The sequence below is a fragment of the Ictalurus furcatus genome, chromosome 3, assembly GCF_023375685.1.
Source record: "Ictalurus furcatus strain D&B chromosome 3, Billie_1.0, whole genome shotgun sequence".
Taxonomy (NCBI): Eukaryota; Metazoa; Chordata; class Actinopteri; order Siluriformes; family Ictaluridae; genus Ictalurus; species Ictalurus furcatus.
In genome coordinates, this window is record NC_071257.1 from 27,674,051 (window position 1) to 27,695,875 (window position 21,825).

General features: G+C 39.8%; 1 protein-coding gene across 2 annotated transcripts in view; it reads right to left on the bottom strand.

Moving 5' to 3' along the window:
- Positions 1-2,031: 2,031 nt before the first annotated feature.
- The window catches only part of galnt2 (UDP-N-acetyl-alpha-D-galactosamine:polypeptide N-acetylgalactosaminyltransferase 2), a 138,186-nt gene continuing 118,392 nt past the window's right edge, over positions 2,032-21,825 (bottom strand). For both annotated transcript variants that reach the window (XM_053621846.1, XM_053621845.1), the window contains 9 exons: positions 17,821-17,908; positions 16,197-16,284; positions 9,758-9,861; positions 8,763-8,889; positions 7,258-7,350; positions 6,999-7,082; positions 5,520-5,646; positions 4,045-4,164; positions 2,032-3,624 (listed from right to left, as the gene is read on the bottom strand). In XM_053621846.1, the coding sequence (XP_053477821.1) occupies positions 3,469-3,624; positions 4,045-4,164; positions 5,520-5,646; positions 6,999-7,082; positions 7,258-7,350; positions 8,763-8,889; positions 9,758-9,861; positions 16,197-16,284; positions 17,821-17,908 (987 nt within the window). In that variant the 3' untranslated portion in view covers positions 2,032-3,468. The remainder of the gene's footprint in view (positions 3,625-4,044; positions 4,165-5,519; positions 5,647-6,998; positions 7,083-7,257; positions 7,351-8,762; positions 8,890-9,757; positions 9,862-16,196; positions 16,285-17,820; positions 17,909-21,825) is intronic.

Consider the following 21,825-nt stretch of genomic DNA (forward strand, 5'->3'; position numbering starts at 1 on the left):
TTTAGTTTCACACTATCCGTTGTTACCCAGATGAGGACGGGTTCCCTTCTAAGTCTAGTTCCTCTCAAGGTTTCTTCCTCATATCATCTTAGGGAGTTTTTCCTCGCCACCGTCGCCACTGGCTTGCTCAATAGGGATAAATTCACAGACTTAAAAATCTGTATCCATGTGTTTATATATTTCTGTAAAGCTGCTTCGAGACAATGACCATTGTTAAAAGCGCTATACAAATAAAATATAATTTAATTGGGGGGGGGGGGGGGGGGGGGGGCTTACTCTCTCTCTCACACTCTAATAACTAATTAGCAACAGAGGCTTGAGATGGGATGCGTAATAAATTAGTTCCACACACTGGAGCATTTTAAGGACAAAAACCTAACAGATGTCTTGAAATAAAACATCTGAACAATGTCTTGAGGTGCGGTAACTGTGGTATAAATGGAATAATTGACTCCGGTCCGTTGTGTTATTAGAAAATAGCGCTTCGCGTTGCGGCCGCATTACCACCTCGGGGTGTGCATTATTTTCTAATAATTCAACAATTATTCCTTAAATACAATATAGGAATTATTATTAACTGTTTATAAATGCATTTAGCATAAAATTGACATATAAGGTAATTAGATGATGGTAATACTACTGTCCCTTGTAAAGGCTATTTAGTGAATCATATGAGGCCTAATTTTATTGTAGTGCGCTAGTGTTCAAAATCGAAGGAATTGATGCTGTTGTTTTGTTTTGTTTTTTTAAATTGAGAGCTATTAGCTAGTCAAAAATCTTCATTCAATAATCTTCATTCATTTGTGCGTGTGTGTTTTAGTTAAAGCAAGCTGCTTTAGTTCTATTAGTCCTGAGATCTGAAATACTTCGTATTCAGTACTGAAGACAAAGTGACGACACTGTGAATCCTATTCAGTGGCACTTCAGTGACAAATGAAAGAAATCTAGAAAAGTTTGAAACCCAACGATTACGCCACAGCCCCATGTTGTTAGTAGATCACCTCAAATCACTCATTCATCCAGTGATTCTACTCCCAGACACTTTACATTAAACACCACTGATTATATATAAATTTTTATTTAAGTTAATTATTTCCTCATTCAAAGTAAACCTTTCACCATATCTATAAAACAAAAAAAAGGACAAATAAAAGCGCTGTACAATTAACCAAATCACTAGTAACTGCAATTGTACGTGTTTATATGTACATGCATGGACATACGGATTGTATATACACACATATACACTTTTACAACAACTGGTGACCCTGTCACATCTCCCTTGGTTTTAAATGCAATCAAGAACTTTTCCTTTACTGTGTTCAAAAACCAAATTGGGGGAAATATGGGGGTCATGATTTCTGTCAATGTTCTAGTTTTGAAGTACGCTGAGACAACTGAACCCAACAGGAAATAACTTTGGCACAGTGTACTATGTAAACATTTATTCCAATTCAGATTCATAAGCAATGGATTTCTCACAATTTGGCCCTCGTTTGTTGTTTTTTTTTTTGTTTTGTTTTTTTGACATCATATAAAGGTTTCTTTCCAGAATGTACAAAATTGCTCAAATGTTGGCATCGTGATGGCGAAATGATCATAGGCAGTCGTATTTCACCAGTGAAACTCAACTTTTTCATTTGCCATCTATAAAAAGCCCCACTATACAGAGCACAGCATCATGTTTGACTTTTTCCAACTCTGGAACACGCGCAGGTCAGGATTTTTAATTATTATTTTTTTTAAACCCTGATTCAGTCAGTCTCGTGCCAGTGTGTCAGTGATGAACTCAAAGGCTTCAACTTGTCTTAGTGTCCTTAGATTCACATCCAAGGACGTCTGGAAAAGATTCCCTGTAGCTGGACAAATACAGGGTGATGTAGTAGAGTCAAAAATACTCAGGAACAAAGTGAACATTGGTGATTACAGTATATCTGAGACTCAACAGTATGTGTCCTAATCTAGAATAAATTACGCTACAGGGCTATGCTCAATCAGACACACACCAAAGTCAGAAAAAAAAAAAGGAACTATAATCAAACCTTCTCCGTTTATCTGTTTGTATCATTTACAACAGACTAAGCAGAACCACAGCATTGTGTGAAGTACCGTAATGAACGTCATGATCTAGGTGATGGAAAAAAAAGCATAAAAATGTGGAGGCTGTAGAATAGAGAGAAATGCACACCTACGGCATGGAGGTTTTTCTCTCAGAGTCCAGTTGAGGTCCAGCTACTTCCAGCCCTGACTGAGAGCTGCACAGCACAGGGACCCTTTCTGTTTACAGTAGCATGGATACAGTCAAAGGCAATCACACTAAATCACTGAAGGACATACAATAAAATAACAAGAAATCAAGTAAAATATAAATGTGCAATACACAAATGAAACCATTTCCTGGCTCTAGTTTTGGGAAGCCCGTGATCGGAATTCAAACAGGTCCGGCGCCACTGGGATTCGGCTTTGATCACAGTGACCACGCACTGACCCTAACATAATGCACAGATACATTTTCATGTCAGAGCGATTGAAACAGAACACAGGTACTCGTCAATGGAATGATTCTACGTAATGCAGCTACAAATGAGCCATTTGGTGACAAAGGCAACCGAAACTGAATGGTAGCGCAGAGCACTACGTGGTGTGCTGCTGGTTCTCCACCAAAACACTCCAGAGGCTCGAAGAGAAAACAGGTCGTTCTTCATTGCACATTCAAGATGCAAAATAGATAGAATGACAATTAGTTAGAAGCTGCAAGGGGGAGGAAAAAAAAGAAAGAAAGAAAAAAAACAACAAAAAAAACAAAGACAACGCTGGCCTCTGATTAGGTTTTTTTTTTGTTTGTTGAAAAGACTGTACACAGTGTTCACATAAACTGAGGCCAGCAGATTCTCTCTCTCTCTCTCTCTCTCTCTCTCTCTCTCTCTCACACACACACACACACACACACACACACACACACGCACGCAGGGCCAAGAACGTGGATTGAAACATGAAAAGGTCCTCATGTTGTTGTTTTTTCTCCGATCGTAAAAGGAGCCTCCATTGAGTGTCACTTACATTCAACATTATTGGTTACATGAAACAAAAACAACTATGATTAATTAAAAAAAAAAAATCCTAACAACAACAAAAAAAGATGAAAAAGAGAAATCAGAAAAAGAAGAAGGGCAACAAAAATCTAATCCATTTGGCTGGCATCAGAAATAGGAAGAAAATAAAATACCTCAAATGCATTTCAATTAAGAGCTGGACCAAAAATAAAATGGTGAGGTATATAGTTGGATGGAAAAAAAAACAACCAAAAAACAGTTTTCATGTTTGTTTTTGGGTCTGTTTGGCCCCATAGCCCTGTGTGAGGGGGAAGGGGCGAGCAGACCCACTGCAGCTGGACAGCGTTCTCTCAGAGACCGTGCGCTGCTCTGTGACCCACCAAGGATACAGGACGTAGGGGCTAGGGGTTAGGGACTAGGGCTGCAGGTTGAGGGTGAACTTCCATTGCTGAGTGAGAGAGGGATTGCACACCTCCACCGTCAGGCCCCCATTACGGGCGCTCCGGCTGTCCAGGCACAGATTACTCCCCACGTGTCGCAGTTTGGTGTTGTTCTCGATCTGTTCCCATTTCTGCAACACACACACACGCACGCACACACACACACAATGCATCAATACCCATACCGATATCGGTCACTGGTCCAAAACCATGCTCAGTTACTCGTCCTACATTCGTTACCATATCGCACTGTGTGCACGTATTTGTCTCTTTTTTATCATTAATTTATTATTCCTATTATTATAATTGTATATTATAAAAATTCCTATTGTATATTATAAAAATACAACTTAACATACTGCTCACAAAGTATTCATACAGTACATAAGGATGGGGTCAATTTTTTTTTTTTTTTTTTTTTTTTAAAGAAAGGAACCCCCTCCCCCCCTCCCTCCCATCAGTCTGACAGGCATAGTGTACAACAAGTTGGATTTTCATTTCACTTCACAGTTTCGGTGAGGTTTCACCAGATTCAGATGTGTTTGACTCACCTGTCTGCTGTCGTTTTCTCTGCAGCCCTGCAGTTTGATCTGAGATCCTGCCATGCGCTCCACTACAGTCAGACACAGGTCCATGTGCTTCACCGACTTATCTTTAGTCAAGGCCCACTCCTGAACACATGGAGCAAAGAGGAATTCCATGAGACATTCAGAGAAACCCTATCATCACGCTCTACACATCAACAGAGTTCAATATTCAAAGCGCTTCATTTTTAAGGATCGTAATTTTGCCATGGGGCTGTAGTATAATCGGTATTCGTGTCATTCAGACATGCAGCTCTCACACAGTATTTTACCAGGATGCACACATTTACACTTACAATCAAAGCTCAATTATACAGGATCTTTCATGGTTCATCACCTTACTGTATGGCACCTTTTCACCGAGTCTACTACTGGAGTGCCTCATGAATAACTGCATCCGCTTCTGTTATAATAACTGCATCCGCTTCTGTTCACACATGAGCATCCTGATCATTTCCTGGACATTGTGCTAGCAACTTGCGATGCGTCTCGATCAGATCCCTAGATCAGTATTCAGGGCACTGATCAGGGAGTCGGCCATTTTAAGGGCTGTCTCATTCGTAAAATCCTTCCAGTGTACTGGAAAAAGTTTGCTCCCCAAAAAAAAAAAAAAAAAATCCCACAATGCGCCGCAAAAACCAGGGAGCATCGATGCTCGGTATGTTCCTTTACTGAAAATGACGTCATATTTTCTGAAGCATCTCAGCTCGAAAGAAACAAACAAACGAGGGACTCACTCTCAGCCAGTGTCGTCTACAAATATAAGCAGCTTGTTATCGTTCTTGTAGCTCTCAAATGATTACTTACGTTAGCGGTTTTTAACTTTATTTGACATTTGATGGTTTGTTTGAATGTAACGAAGCATTTAATGATTTAAAAAAAAAAAATAATAATCCACTAGCTTGCCTACAATCCTGCTTGACGTATCATGAAACGTGTGTGCTTAAGCTAAAAAATTTATGACGTATAAGACTTAAATATTTGTTAAACAGTTTTTTTCATTTTTGGTGATCTTTTACAACGCAAGCATGCAGTCATCATGTAGCCGCCGGAAATTGAGTCATCGGCGTCCTAATGTGTAGTGAGCCTTACTAGTGCCCGAGCTCGTGTTTACAATACACTGATTCACAACCTAGGGAGCTGATTGAGACTCACCCTCAGGCTTTTGGTCACATTTAACCACATCCCAATTAATTACTGTTCAATTTCTGTGAAAAAGTAAAAAAAAAAAAAAAAAAAAAAAAAGTGCTCATGTGAAAGATTCTATAAAGAAGCTATAAACATGTGATTTCAAACCAACAGTGCAGCGCGGCTTTGCTTTAAGTGACTCGCCACTCACGAGCCCATGGATTCCTTCACCCCAGTGCAGACTGTGTGCGTCACCCACCGCTCTCCTGCTGCTCCTGAAATGTTTAGTGATGTACCTGTGCTCTGAATGCTACCTGGTTGCCCCCTGCGTTGTGGCACTCGTAGACTCCCACCACGCCATCGGCAAAGTGGCCCAGCGTGTCGAGGCAGTTCCCGCCTTGCTGCAGAGCCCCGAATGCAATGTCCTGATGGTCTGGGACCCTGAAAATATCAAACCACATGCCTAAGAAACTAAAGTCTACAGTATGGATGTGGACGAAGATAAAACACACAAAATAAAAGCGCTGGCTGGAGTGCCTCTTGTGCTGATGTGAGGAAAATAAAAAAAACATAATGCTCTGACCAGTCCTACCTAGTATCAGCTAACTAACTGCGCTAGCTTGACATCTAGATTAGGATTTAGAATTATCAGCAATACAGTTGCGGTCATAAAAGTAAGTTTACATATGCCTTGCAGAATCGCAAAACGGTAATCATTTATTTAAAAAAATGAATGAGGGATCATAAAAATGGCATTTTGATGGCAAATGGCTTAAAAATAAGCTGTTTGTGTGTCCTGACTGTACACATCCACACTTAAAGTGGTACGCTCACATCACTCACCGGTTTATGACCCACATTGATGACAATGTTTTCACTTCAACAGGTCATAATAATGATAATAATGAGTCTTTATTCATCATATACATATTACAGCATAGTGAAATTCTTTTCTTCACATACCCCAGCATGTTAGGAAGTTGGGGTCAGAGCCCAGGGTCAGCCATGATACAGCGCCCCTGGAGCAGAGCCACCGGAGATGCTCAAGGGCCCAACAGTGGCAGCTTGACAGCGCTGGGGCTTGAACCCCCGACCTTCCGATCAGTAACCCAGAGCCTTAACCTGCACTACGCCACCAATGCTCCACATATAAAATCTCCTTTTTACTCACTAACTGGTTTGGAACCACTCCGATATGGAGTGGAAATAAAATTCCACCAGTCTTGTGGACAGATTCCATAGGAATACAGGTTATTTAGTTCGGTGGTTGATTGCACTTGATAAACACTATGCTCAAGAATCATTCGTTATACAGTAGATAACCTGGAAATTATAGACTTAAAGTTAAAATTCTACTGGCTAAAAAAGAGACAAAAGATACATATACTGAAGAGCTTTTTAACACACGGAGCACTGCCTGACTCTCTAGTACTCAGCTGTACAAAAGTAATGATTTATAATCTCACTATCTGGTGTCACCCAGAAGAGGATGGGTTCCCTTTTGAGTCTGGTTTCTCTCAAGGTTTCTTCCTCATGTCATCTCAGGGAGTTTTTTTTCCTTCCCCCAACTTGCTATAAATAAGTCTATATCTGGATTTCTGTAAAGCTGCTTTGTGACAACTTTTAAAAGCGCTATATAAATAAAACTGAATCAAACATTGAATTGAATCGAATTTCTTGCGGTGGACAGAATATACCGTGTAAACTGTATGCATGTTGTGTTATACTGTAAATGAGCTAAACAACAACATGACAAGGTGAAAGAGAGTGTAGCCAGACTGAATGCAGCTCACCTGAGTTCTGGGTACACGTTCTCCAGGTACCACTTAAATGGCCTGCAGCCTAATCTCTTCTTCATTTCCAGCCTGCTCTGAATACTGGCACAGAGAAAAGAGGGCAGTTTAAATAGATAACTCGGTTTAAGAAAATAAGTGAGCGCACATGCAGACACAGTGCTTTATGTCAAATGAGCTTATATGGTTACATGAGCTTAATGGTTCTGGATGGAAAGAATTAAATGGACTGTGGAGATGGAAATGCGGAGACACCTACTTGCCATAGGGCACGTTCCGTGCAGAAGGTACAGCAGCATAATAAAAATTCTTGAAATCGTCCATCCATACCTCTGCTGCTCGTCTGGTGTTCCTGCAGGGGCAGAACAACACTCACTGAGGTATTTCCTGTGAGCTCTTATTAATCCGTCGGGAATGGTTAGAAATCTCAAAATACTGACAATACGGCATATCCGAACAAGTAACTAATCCGAATCCAGGACTATTTGTATCCTGCTTGTGTGTCTATTTTGCATCACAGAGAGCTAACTTTATTGAAGCATTCTGGAGTTCGCTTGAATTTCAAATTCGGAAATGTAACACAAAATTTAACGCTGCTGTGTGTCCTTCATGAGGAAATATTAACTATGAGTCACAGTGTATTTCCTGTAATGCATAAGTGTGGGAGCCTGCTTTAAACTCTGAAATTTTTATCAGAAAACATCAGACCAGAACAGAAACACAAGGAGTCCTGCTTTCTCTAGGAGCCAAACAAAGCGAATAGGACGTCATGTGGCATTCAGCTTGAAGTTGCACTTGAAGATGGCTGATTTTAATTGGTTTATGGGTAACAATTATATCAAAAACTTTAGCATTTAAATATTAGTGACGAGTGTTTCCTCTTAAACGCACCAAAAAATGTTATTTGAAAAGAGAAAGTAAGTCACTGTACTACTACTATACACTATACTACTACTGAAGCCATTTCAGTACATCAGATACATTATCAGGACCATTAAATGCTCTGCACTATACATCCATGAGATCCATGAAGACATGAGTTCTTCCACACCAACCTTGGCAAACCGAGCGGCCTGCAGAGAGACCTGACCTCAACCTCACTGAACAGCTTTGGGATGAACCGGAACGCCGACAGCACCCCAGGCCTCCTCAATATGCTCCACAAGAGCATCAGTGCCTGACCTCACTAATGCTCTTGTGGCTGAATTATGTTAATTAAATACTTGTCTAATGTTAGCCAAGTCAAATATACGGTGACCGATTTTATTTCACATTAATGAAATCAAAACATTCCCTATTTACGTTGACAGAAAGCAAGGCTGCAGCTTTAATGCAAAAATATATATTTTAAAAATCGAGATAAAGGGAGGGCACTGGGAAGAACATTACTGATGTGAAAGTGAGAGGAAGGAGGCGGGGCATCCAAAAGGTTTTAGTTTAGCTGTTTTTAATGGGGTAATAAAGACGACTCTTTTGGCATATTTTGAGTGATAACTCATAGCAGCATATTCTTATTTAGTATTGAGGCTCACAAGGTATATAAGCAGTACTCATTTTCAACCACTAGGTGGAGCAAATCAGCTGGGACACACTGCCATGCAGGCTCCATTTTGTTTCCTGGAAGAGCCGTAGACATGTACCTCTTAAACTTAAACTGCGTCCTGTTATATTCGACAAGTACTGAGAGATAAGATATTTAGAGGCACTGTTTTTGGCGTGTTTTGATTTTTCCACTACAGCTCACACGACGAGTTCAGCAGCTACCTGGCGAACACGGTGCCACTGCCTCCAGGAAACGTGTAGGGATGCTGCTTCCTAAACACGTGTCCCACTCGACTGCAAGGAATGATCTCCAGACTGCCACCACACTGCCACACCCGGAATGAGATTTCTGAAAACACACACACACACACACACACATTTGTCTTGTGCTTAAGCTCAGTAACCAAAAGGAAACCTTTTGCTTTTTAAAAATTATTTAAGTTTAAAAAAAAAAAAAAAAAAAAGAAAAAAAAAAGAAAAAAAAAAAAAAAACACATGCCCACACACACAGGCATCAAGCTAAGTGTGTGTGTGTGTGTGTGTGTGTGTGTGTGTGTGTGTGTGTGTGTGTATGTATATATATATATATATATATATATATATATATATATATATATATATAAATAAATGAAATGCTAGCATTTAAAAGTAGAAATTAGAACACACATCCTAGTCAAGCTGAAGTGGGCAATCTAACTGCTACATCTGGAAAAATTATATTTCCGTACAGTCTGCCTTGGATGCATCATTTGCCGTATTCTTGTGACATTTCCACAACCACCTCAGCTGAAAGGAGTCCGCTGTTTGGGAAATGAGTAATGTTTTTTTCCCCCTCAGACATGATGTGCTCCTACACCTAAACCTGAGCTTACCTCAGAGCTTTCAGTTTCAGAGTTTAATAGAGAGGCAAATCTTTCAGACAGCAACACAAGCAAAAGGGCAACATTGCTGCTTTTTGAACATGAATGAACAGGGAAAGCAAATGTGTGTGGGCTTGACCTCTCTCACAGTAACCAGACTCATTCTCACAAGCTCAAAAGATGCACTCACATTTCAGATGCAACTGCAATGGCATCTGTGACATTCTTTTGCCCAAATACAAAAATCCTACGTCCGTCATTTGCACTTCCTGCTCTCCTGATAAAGCACAGTTTTGGGATGTGTGGGTCAGTGCTACTTCACCTGTGTTGCAGTGGTGTGTGAAATGAAGAATTCACCTAGATTTTCTCCACCCCACACGTCCATCATCATGTCGTATTTCCCGAGTTCCTCAAAGTAGCCTTTGTCCATGACGAAGAGGCCACCAGCTATCATAGGAGTCCTGATGTAACAGAGGCAAAATGGTATCATTACACAACATTATTCCTCATATATATAGATGGATGGGTGGATGGATAGATAGAGTCCCCTCCAAAACTTGTGAAACGGCAAGGCCAAATCAAATCATTTATTTGTACTATACACCAAAGACGTTTGGGTTGCAGCTCAAAAGACGGATTTGAGGCACGATTTTAGGATTTCAGCCTTTAGTTCCTGGTATTTCTATCTAGGTGTGTTAAAGCTAGATGCAGCAAGCGTTGCCATGAGCCAGAGCCATATCTCCCTGTAGTTCTTGCCTGATTTCCCACTGAAGCTGAGCAGCGTTGAGCCTGGCTAGTACCTGGATGGGAGACCTCCTGGGGAAAACTAAGGTTGCGGCTGGAAGTGGTATTAGTGAGGCCAGCAGGGGGTGCTGACCCTGTGGTCTGTGACAGGGACACTATACTGTAGAAACATCATGGTTAAACCAAGGTCCTGATTAAAAATCCTCTTCGTTAAAAATCCCAGAACAGTCAATGTAAGAGAGTTGGGGTATATGCTGGTGTCCGGCCGAAATTCCCCCATTGGCCCTTCTCTAGCCCCCTAATAATCCCCATCCCTGAATTGGCTACATCACTCTCTCCTCCCCACTAATAGCTGGTGTGTGGTGGGTGTTCTGGCGCACTATGGCTGCCGTCACATCATCCACGTGGATGATACACACTAGCGGTGGTTGAGGAGCTAGGAGACCAACACCCCCCCCAAACTATATAAAGCAATTTGAGTCACTACTAGAACAGCGCCATATAAATGCAACTAACCTCGAAGATTTCTTTAAACAGTGGATTACGAGACCTTCACCCTTGTCCTGTGGAGGTTGTTGGTGATGTCAATAACTGTTGTTTTTGGAGTTTTCTTCATAGCTCTCAGAATGTTTGTCATCAGCTGCTGTTCTTTTCCTTGGCTGACCCATTCGGTATCTGTTGCTCAGATTAGATCTGTTGCTCAAGAGATGTTCAGAGCTATTTATTGTTTAAACAATCAATCTAACAGCTGGGTAGCAAGAACCACTCGTCAGGCACATGTTCCAATATTTGTGCTCACCTACAAATCGGGTGGTCTGATACAAAATGTGTTCCATGTCGTTTAACACCTCTACATATAAATACCAGGAAATAAAAGCTGAAATTCTAAACTCTCTTCTCATAATCATGTTTTGATCTCAAACCCAAATGTCTTCAGTCTACAGCAAAAAGAAAAATGAATTATCCTCGCCTTTCCAACAGTTTCAGAGGGGAGTGTATATACCTAATACTGGTGTAGGACACAGAATGCATGTATTGGTGTAGGGCAGCGTATGCAATGTATCCCCACCAACTTAATGAAGGCTGTATTCATTTCTCTTGTCATCATAAAATCCTCAGGACAAAAACACAATGCAGAGTAGCATTAGTTACTGGTTGTAGGAAATGTCAACTGGTTTCACTGGGATCCAGAAAAACCATGATTTAGGAATTTATGTCGAGATACACACGATTTTATGGAGATGCCAGTGATCCTGACGTTTTCTGCTCTCCGGACCTGCCTGATCCGTTCCGATGCCCTACCTCTGGATGGAGCTCTCATCAACTGGAGGCTAGAGCCTGGAGATTGATGAGGATGGCACCGCTTGAAGTACCATGGAAATGGTTTTGGACCTTAATTCCACATGGACATTCTCGCTGTGATTGCTGGGACTATGGTTTCTGCTATGGCCTTGGGACTGCAATTACCACATGCAGTTTTGCGCTCGGGTCTCCTTTGGTGATCAGTGAACTAGTTCAACAAACAGACTTCATTTACAAACCATAATGAACTTTCTTTTAGTTTCACACTATCCGTTGTTACCCAGATGAGGACGGGTTCCCTTCTGAGTCTGGTTCCTCTCAAGGTTTCTTCCTCATATCATCTTAGGGAGTTTTTCCTCACCACCGGCTTGCTCAATTGGGATAAATTCACAGATTTAAAATCTGTAACCTGTGTTTTATATTTCTGTAAAGCTGCTTTGAGACAATGTCCACTGTTAAAAGCGCTATACAAATAAAATTGAACTGAATTGAATCGAATCTATGATTTATGTACCAGTCAAACAAAATTTATGAAGTGACAATCTGCATACAGTACCACGAGGGACGCACCGATCCAATATGAAACTTAACTTTGGGGCCAGACTGAAACACTGGACTGGTATCATGTTAGCTGAGACTTGTTTTCCAATCCAACCATGATGTGAACCTTTGACACAAACTGTACTAAAACGTGCCGCTAACATGCCAATATTCTTCAAAAACTTGGCAGGAGAAGCAGACTACCGGCTCGGTTAGTACGAGAATGTCAGTATCTGAGAAGTGTCATATCAGGAAATACTCCGATCGCATGTCTTTAATGTGAAAGAATTGGATACTGAACACCGGCATACGAGCAACATCAGCCCTGAAACCCTGTAGGACTGGATTTTACTGATGTGTTTTGCACATTAGTGGGAAGGCACGTTATGCTGATGTACATGTTAAAATCATGTCTTTCATTTTTTTTTTTTGGAGAAATTGGGAGACAATTGGATCAAATGAGGTGAATTAAGATGAAGTCAGTGTCAGATCACAATCTTTATCACATTTAATTCAAGTTCGCAGTTAACTCAATTGGCCTTAATAATCTAAAAATCTTTTTATACACACACAGATACTGTACACTTGTAACTAAGAACTGCTGCTGTAATCATAAAGACTGTCCTGTGCTCATCCCATGACTCGTTCACGATACACTCAGAGTACAGTTGTGCCCAAAAGTTTACATACCCCTTGTAGAATCTGCAATATCTTAATACTTTTCACAAAATAAGCGGGATCATAAAAATCCCATGTTGTTTATTTATTGCTGTCCTGAATAAGCTATTTCACACAACAGATGTTTACTTACAGTCCACAAGACAACAGCTGAATTTATAAAAAATTACCCCATTCAAAAGTTTACATACCCTTGATTCTTAATACTGTGTCTCGTTACCTGGATGATCCATGACTGTGTTTTTTGTGTTGTGATAGTTGTGAGTCATGAATCCCTTAAACTGCCCACTGTTCTTCAGAAAAATCCTCGTACTTGTACACAACTATTATATAAGGTGCAAACATTAACTGATGCCTAAGAGGGTAACGCGATACATTAAGAGCCAGGGGGATGTAAACTTTTTATCAGTATGATCGGTGTAAATTGTTATTATTTTGTCTTCTAGGAGACAAGTTTATGTTTTGAGAGAGTTGTTCATGAGTTCCTTGTTTGTCCTGAGTAGTTAAACTGCCCACTGTTCTTCAGAAAAATCCTCCAGGACATGCACATTCTTTACTTTTCCAGCATCTTCTGCATATTTAACCCCTCCCCAACAGCATCCCACTGATGCTCAAGAAAGTAACACGATACATTAAGAGCCTTAATGTATCGTGTAATCTTATTTTTTTCCATTTAGTACGACCCTTCAGAAGCTAAATAAGGTATTTAAGTGTCTCCTAGAAGACAAAATAATAACAATTTGCACCAATCATACTGTTCAAAAGTTTACATCCCCCTGGCTCTTAATGTATTGCGTTACCCTCTTGAGCATCAGTGAATGTTTGCAGTGGGCAGTTTAAGGGACTCATGACTCTCAACTATCACAACACAAAAAAAAAAAAAAACACACAGTATTAAGAATCAAGGGTATATAAACTTTTGAACAGGGTAATTTTTATAAACTCCGTTATTATCTTGTCTTGTAGACTATAAGTAAACATCTGTTATGTGAAATAACTTATTCAGGACAGCACTAAATAAACAACAGCAACATGGGATTTTTATGATCCCACTTATTTTGTAAAAAGTATTAAGATTTTGTAGATTCTACAAGGGGTATGTAAACTTTTTTGCACATCTGTATATAACAGCACAGAGGTGTAGAAGAGTAATGATTTATTATCTCACTACTGGATGTCATCTACAAGAGGATGAGTTTCATTTCGAGTCTGGTTCTTCTCAAGGTTTCTTTTCCTTGCCACTGTCTCTCGATCGACATGTTGACTTTTGTAAAGCTGCTTTGTGACGATGTTTACTGTAGAAAGTGCTACAGAAATAAAATAATACTGAAAAACTGAACTGGATACATATCCCTAGACTATAAAGCTTTCACAGCATTACTCACTAGCTCAAGATAAATGCACGTGTTCTGAGAAGTTTTATTATAATCATGTCAGTTACCTGCTCAGGTGTGTCTACAATAGTCTGATGAATGTGTTCAAGGTCATCGTGATCGCTTTTAATCATGGCAGGAACTTTCACAGAGGTCATGGCACTTACAACAGCAAGTAATCATGAGCACGAGGAATAAAGAGCCTGTTGTTTTGGTTAGAGAAGTTTGATAATGAACTTCCTTCAAACGTATCTACAGGAAGAGTGGATCTACAACCCCAATTCCAAAAAAGCTGGGACGCTGTGTAAAATGTAGATAAAAACAGAATGCAATGATTTTACACTTACTTTTCCAGCCTTTTGTTGCCACCGTCCCACATTTTTTGAGACTTGTTGTGGCCATCAAATTCAAAATGACCTTATTTTTTCCTTAAAATGGTACATTTCCTCAGTTTAAACATCTGACATGTTTTCTATGTTCTATCGTGAATAACATATGGGTTTATGAGATTTGTAAATCAGTGCATTCTGATTTCATTTACATTTTACACAGTGTTTTGGAAATTTTACAAAGTGGAATTGGGGTTGTATGCCCAAGCTGTTTCTTCATCATCATCTCATTACATACACAGTTGTAACTGTATGTGATATATTTTAAATGTCACGTGTTATTAAACTGATATATAACGGGTATTTTGGTTTCTCGGAGCCGCTTTCACATCTATTAATCCTCACTAGAGAACTCTATCTATTAGTCAGTTTAAATCAGAAGGAAATTGTTACTTTTGGTTTGTTTGTTTGTTTTCACAACACATGTAATTATGTTCACACATTGGTCAGAAATACGGCAATGGAAAATTGTAAATTAACCTTTGCCACAAGTGCACAGAAATCGAGAAAACTTAGCTGATGCCAATCCCTGATGCAACAGCCATCCGTGGCTGGGGTGAGAGCAAAATTACACGGCTTTGGTGGGGGATGGGAGGCGATGGCATACTCCAGGAGTGTCCAATCTAATCCGCAAACAGCCGGTGTGGGTGCAGGTTTACAATCCAATCGAACAAGACGCCAACCTGATTCTACGTGTTTAATCAGTTGATCTTGTCTGTGAGTAAACTATTAGGTGTGCTGATCACGATCAATGATGCACTTCATGATGTGTTCACTTCCTGCTGTTGTAATGATTTGGAGTTGAATTGCTTTCTCACTACAGTTGAATCCTTGGAACCAGATTACTTAGCTGTAAATGGACCAAGACCACCATGAGGAATGATTGTTTTGTTCTCACACGCATAAATGAACTGCACTGTTTTTTGGGGGGGGTGGGAGGGGGACTAAACCCTGCATAGGTGAAAGACCAACATTTTAAGGATCAATTCCTTTTATTAATTGATGTCTTAGTTTAATAATTCCCACCATGCACTCACAAGAGGAGAAAAACAACAGTACTAAGTTGTACCCTTCATTACATTACATTACAGCATTTGGCAGATGCCCTTATCCAGAGCGACTTACAATTATCTCACTTATACAACTGAGCAGTTGAGGGTTAAAGGGCCTTGCTCAGGGGCCCAGCAGTGGCAGCTTGGTAGTGCTAGGGTTTGAACTGCCAACCTTCTGATCAGAAGTCCAACGTCTTAACCACCGAGCTACCACTTACCCTTCCTCGTTGTGAATGTTGTACCCTATAGCAGGGGTGTACAATCTTATCCACAAAGTGCCGGTGTGAGTGCAGGTTTCCATTCCAATCCAACCTATTTTAATAAGCCTTTCAGTAAACTATGAAGTGTGACTTCTGCTTAGTTGGAATGAAAACCTACACCCACATGATCTCTTTCAGGATATGATTGGACACCCCTGCCCACCCTAAACAGTACATCTATAGTACCCTTTAATGTGCTTCTTTCATCGAGTGGACAGAATATACTTTTAAAATGTTTTGAAGATACAAAAGTGGACTGTAACTGAAACACCCTTCTATGTGAATAATACACGGTAAAAGTACAAATGGCGTGCCCTTGAGTGCACCACTGCAGCGACAAGGAAAAGTCCCCTTATTACCTGAGAGTAAGTTCATCATGTCAGTGAACTGAAGCAAAGGAAAACCTTGTGCTTTCAAGAGACTGGAACATTACTAACAGGAAAAAAGCAGCTACTCACTTGATAGGAGCGATGGGGTTCCCCTGCCTCGCCCGTCTCTGCTCTAACGTCATGTAGTCCCACTTAAACACCAGATTCCAATCAAAACCTTTACGGGAAAAAAAAAAAAAAAAAGAAAGAAACAAAGAAAGATAATGCGGTTTGAAAGAGCCGAATAAAAACACAGTGGCCTGGGTTTCTAACGGACACATGGTTGCAAGTAATTGTGAGCATTTTGAAGCATGAGTATTTAATTTAAAAAAATGGCAAAATTAAAATAATCAGCACACAAATTTATAGGACATCCAAGCAGCTTCTGTTTGTACAGACTCTTGTCCTGCATCTGAACTCCAAACACTGCGGGTCTGTGCAGCATGGGACATGTTTCCGTCTCAAAACCTTTCTGAAGAGATCATGTGTAACTAGCAGAGCACATTGTGAGGAATTTACAAACCACAGATCAGATTACATGACAACGTTACGGCCGATTAGGAAAATGAAAAAAAAACCAAACAACAACAACAACAACAAAAATGTCATGCCACGTATCATGTAATGCAGTTCCACGTAAATTAAAGGGAGTCAGAAAGACTGCCACTCATTACACAAAAAGAAAATCAACTGCCTGCTTCATGCTGTGTGAAAAGTCCAATTACACAGAAGTGCAAGAGCTGAACAGAGTGCACTCTCAGCGCTCTCAGCACTCTAAACTTCCCACGAGCTTCCTGACACATCTAACAGCCACACACTGCTCTCACAGCATCAGACAGTATTGGCTGGAAAAAAAAAAAAAAAAAAAAAAATAGAAGACCATCGAGAGAATGAAATGAAGTGATGTACATGATGCATTCCAAATCTTCCAGGGCATTTACTGTTGTGCAAGATAAAGGGAATTTCAGTTTAGTTGCAGCGCACCTCGTTTCCCTGCGGCTTACTGTTTAGGAGTTACTGCATGGAAGAGAATCGCATCCTAATCAATAAATGAAAAAAGAAAGGGAAGAAGAAACAGAATAGCAAAGCAGAGGTATGTCGATATTATATATGCATGAGCTGAGGAAGTTCTTGAATTTGTAAGTCTTATTCTCCCTGTGTCTTATTTCAAAAAGGTTTTTCCGCATCACAAAAAAAGGCAAGGAGAAGTAGGAAGAAAGAGAGAAAGTGCATTGCAAAAACAGGCAAGAAACAAAAGGAAAGAAAATTTGGGGTTTTATAATAAATGAAAATAAATGAAAAATAAATGAATAAAATCCCGTCTTAAGAAACCATTTTAACAGACGAGGAAGTAAAAACAGTTTGGCTGAGCAGTCTAAAACCTTGCTAGGTTAGTGCTATTTCCTCATATATTAAATGTCAAGCTTTGGTCAAGTTGTTGGATAGTTACAACCCTTAAAGAAATGGACAGAAGAATGGAAATCAATTCAGTTAATAATCAGACACCAGATGTCAAAATGTCCATGATGGTCCTGTTCTGCAGTCGGAATTAAATATTCAAATGATTTTTATTCCCTTTTCACATTTGGGGTGAGCAGACTTTAAAATGCTAGACTGTAACATGTGGCAAAAGAGAAACATATTTCAGTTTTAAAACGGCTAAATTTTTTAATTACATGGAAAAAAAGTGGAAGGTGGGTACAGAGTCATTTACCTCCTTTGAGATCTGCGGACGCGCCCACATACTGGAAGTTGTCCATGTTGATGACATCTATGATGGGTGAGACAACACGTGTTCTGTCCTGCAAAAGAAGTGGAGGAAAAAGAAAACAGAGGAAAGAGTAAGCCTCAAGTGAGTAAAAATCCATCCATCCATGTTCCATACCACTTATCCTACACAGGGTTGAGGGGAAGCCTGGAGAACCTAGATCCCAGGGAACTTGGAGCAAAACCCACCACAGGGCACAATCGTACACACATGTGGAGATGCCAATCAGCCTACAGCGCATGTCTTTGGACTGGGGGAGGAAACCGGAGTACCCAGAGGAAACCCCCGAAGCACGGGGAGAACATGGAAAGTCCGCACAGACAGGGTGGAGGTGGGATTTAAACCCCCAATCCCAGAAGTGCGAAGCAAACGTGTCTCCCTGAGTAAAAATTAGTCAAGGTAATCAACTACACAGATGCGTTTTTTTCCTAAATGACTTTTTACTAAGACCGATAAATAATTAATTTAACAATAAACTTTAGTAGGAGTGAGGAATTTGTTAAAAGTTTTCAATTCAGTGTAAATATATACACATTTCAACATTTAAAGGAATGAATATATTCCACAAGGAGATAGTTGGAAAATCAAATATCCTGATGACAATCATTAAAGGGTAGCATGTAAATATTTTACAATATTGGGATCACATCACATCTCTAGCCCTAACAAATAGCTGAAGTTTCAGCAACTCACTAAAAATGTATGTTCAGTTTAGACTTGTACCAAGTTGTACCAGTCTAATTTGGAAAAACTGAAAGCTCCAGCACTGACCACGTCGCTTACAGGCAATGGAAAAGCAATTCATGTCACGCTCAACAATTTACAGCTGATTCATTGCGACTTAAAAGTTCTTGCCCAAATTTGCTCTTAAATTTATTAGGCAATGGCACAGCTGGGACACAAACAGATCCTCGAGTATTTGCGGCACTTCTGACAGACACTGCCATTTTGGTTATAGCAGCAGTCAGCAAAAGTCCAGTGTAATAAATAATAAACCACACAGCACTTTTATTATACACTGTATTTACTTGGATGAGAAGCATGGTGGCTGCACTGAAAGAACTCTCTATTCCACAGTTAGCCAAAAGCTGACATGACTAAGTGTCTTTCACTTTTTCATTTCACTGCTGAGATCTAAGCTAAGCATTTAACATAAATTTCAATAATGCCAAACCTATAAAATGGTTGAAAACTTTAGTTGAAAATGCGGCATCATCTAAAAATAAGCAGCTGATTGAGGGGTTGTTGTTTTTTTTGTTTGTTTGTTTTTTTAAATATAAACATTATTTTATCATTATTTTTCCTGCAAGCAGAAATAGAAGCAAGTCAAAGTGATTATTAGGATTATACATTTGCGATCAAAATTATTCAACCGCCATTGCAAATCAGGTTTACTGTCAAAATGTACAGACTTTCAGCTGTTTGCAATGAACAAATCCAATAAAAGCAACTGAAATAGTTCAACACAACGAATGCTTCAAGTGGTTTCCACAAATTCAACTGAAAATGCAACTATTTCAGTTGCTTTTGTTTGATTTGTTCATTGCAAACAGCTGAAAGTCTGCGAATTTTGACAATAAACCTGATCTGCAATGGAGGTTGAAAAATTTTGATTGCAACTGTAAAATAATGAGTAAAGACTGGCTTGGCATCTTCTAGCAATGGGAATGGAGCCCAACTGGAAAGACAAGACAGAGGCCTAAAATAGGTGGGAATAAAAGAAAAAAGAAGAGGTGGTTCATTAAGCTTAAATCATGTGAACTTAAATAACCTCATGGAGCAACATGCCTATATTATCCCAACAAAATCCTACAACACAACAAATTTAGGGAAATGGCAACAGAATGATTTCTTTACTGTGAATACAAAAGGTGGCTAAAGCATTTGTCTTAAAAACAGAACTTATTGCTAAACCGCAGCACATCTAGCCATGGATTAGAAAGGTAGAAGTTGATCACTATTAAAGTGTTGGAATATGATGACAGACACACTTGAATGTATAAATGTATACACACATCCTTTCAGATGTACTATCCATCCATCCATCTTCAACCGCTTACTCCTTCTCAGGGTCGCGGGGGGAAACTGGAGCCTATCCCAGGAAGCATCGGGCACAAGGGCACAAGGCAGGGTACACCCTGGACAGGGTGCCAGTCCATCGCAGGGCAAACAATCACACACACATTCACACACCCATTCATACACTATGGACACTTTAGACATGCCAATCAACCTACCGTGCATGTCTTTGGACTGGGGGAGGAAACCGGAGTACCCGGAGGAAACCCCCGCAGCACGGGGAGAACATGCACACTCTGCACACACATGGCCCCGGCGGGAATCGAACCCCGGACCCTGGAGGTGTGAGGCGAACCATTGCTGAATAACAGCATTTGCAAGTTAATGAAGAATTCAATATTGCGCTATACAGATATTCGTAGTTTTAATGAACTGATTTTTTTTTTTTTTTTTTTTTTTTTTTTTTAAAGGGCAGTTTAGTGAGCAGCGAAAAGCAAAGACGAGATCAAGGAAAGGGATAATGTCTCTGGAGGCATATCAACATGAGCCTACACCGGCAATATAAATGAAACAGTTAGTACTGAAATGTTGGCAACTGCTAATGAATTCAACACCTTTTTTTATGCTGTCAGTAGGAGACCCTGCAGCAGAAACACTGTCACAAGGTTTAGTGAAGGATACACCAATATTGTTTTACACCGTGCAAGCTACTTATAGAAAATTGCAGTAAAATAAAGAACTTGAAGGAAAAAGATGTTTTAAAAAAATGGAGCCTGTGCAAAGTAAGTGGCTTTGGGAAGTAAATCGTTGTTTTAAATAAATAAATAAATAAATAAATAAAAAGTGCTGTGTTCATGCACCTAGCAAACACATCAATTACACTGCATTTGCTTCCTGGTACAACAATAACATCTATATAATCAAGAATGCAACTCAAGCCCAACTGAACACCATGTAATGATGTGTGTGTGCTGTTACAGAAGTTATCGGCATTTGTTATTTACAAGTCTACCGGTGTGTATTTAAGTTACTGGTTCTGTGCCAAACAGGACACACACATTATTTAGTCAGTTTTCTGAAGAATGTCACACCCCCTCATCACACACACGGCTGTCACGATAACTACTTTTTGTTGTGCCAAAATTAATTGCGATAAACACTGTTGTTGTCATTTTAAGACCATTTTATGCCACTGATTATATGGTGATTATATGACAGTATGACAATATAACAGCATAATAATGCAAGTACACTCTTTCAAAGAACAAAGAACGTTTAATTCTTAAGAATATTTAGACATTGGAATGTCAAAAAAAAAAATATCCTAAATAAATAAAACAAATAAATAATAAATACACCTTTGTTAACAAAAAAGTGCAAGGTAACAAGAACTAGAAGAAAACCAAGTAACAAGTCTAAACTGAATTTGTTAAAGTGTCTCACACAGACGCACAGGTGCCTCGGCAGGCCATATCTGCTGCCAGGTGTATTTTTGATATTTAGGCAGATTCTGAGAAAGGAACACCAGCATGTTTACCTTGTGGGGCTTATGGCAGGATCTTTCTGGGGTAACAATGTTACCAGCTGTGCTAAACATTCTTTCTGAGCTAGTGCTTGTTGCAAAATGCACATGGACTTTTGTGCTAACTTGGCTATTAGAGGATGTCTTCTATGGTTATCACGCCATCACATCAAGGGATCAGATGATGCATCAAGTGCTTCTTCCTAGGGGAAGTTGGTCCTCTGCATCAGCCTGCACTTTGTTGTTACCATTGCCAGAGTCTGGTGACTTGTAAGTTGGCTTCTTCTGTTCTGGAGGAGGTCACACAGCCTTTTCTTCTTGGTAGCTGGAGGTTCAGATTCAGATCCTTCATTTCCCCTTGCAGATTTAACGCAGCTCGCACTACTGGTACTTTCTCCTTTTCCTTCTTC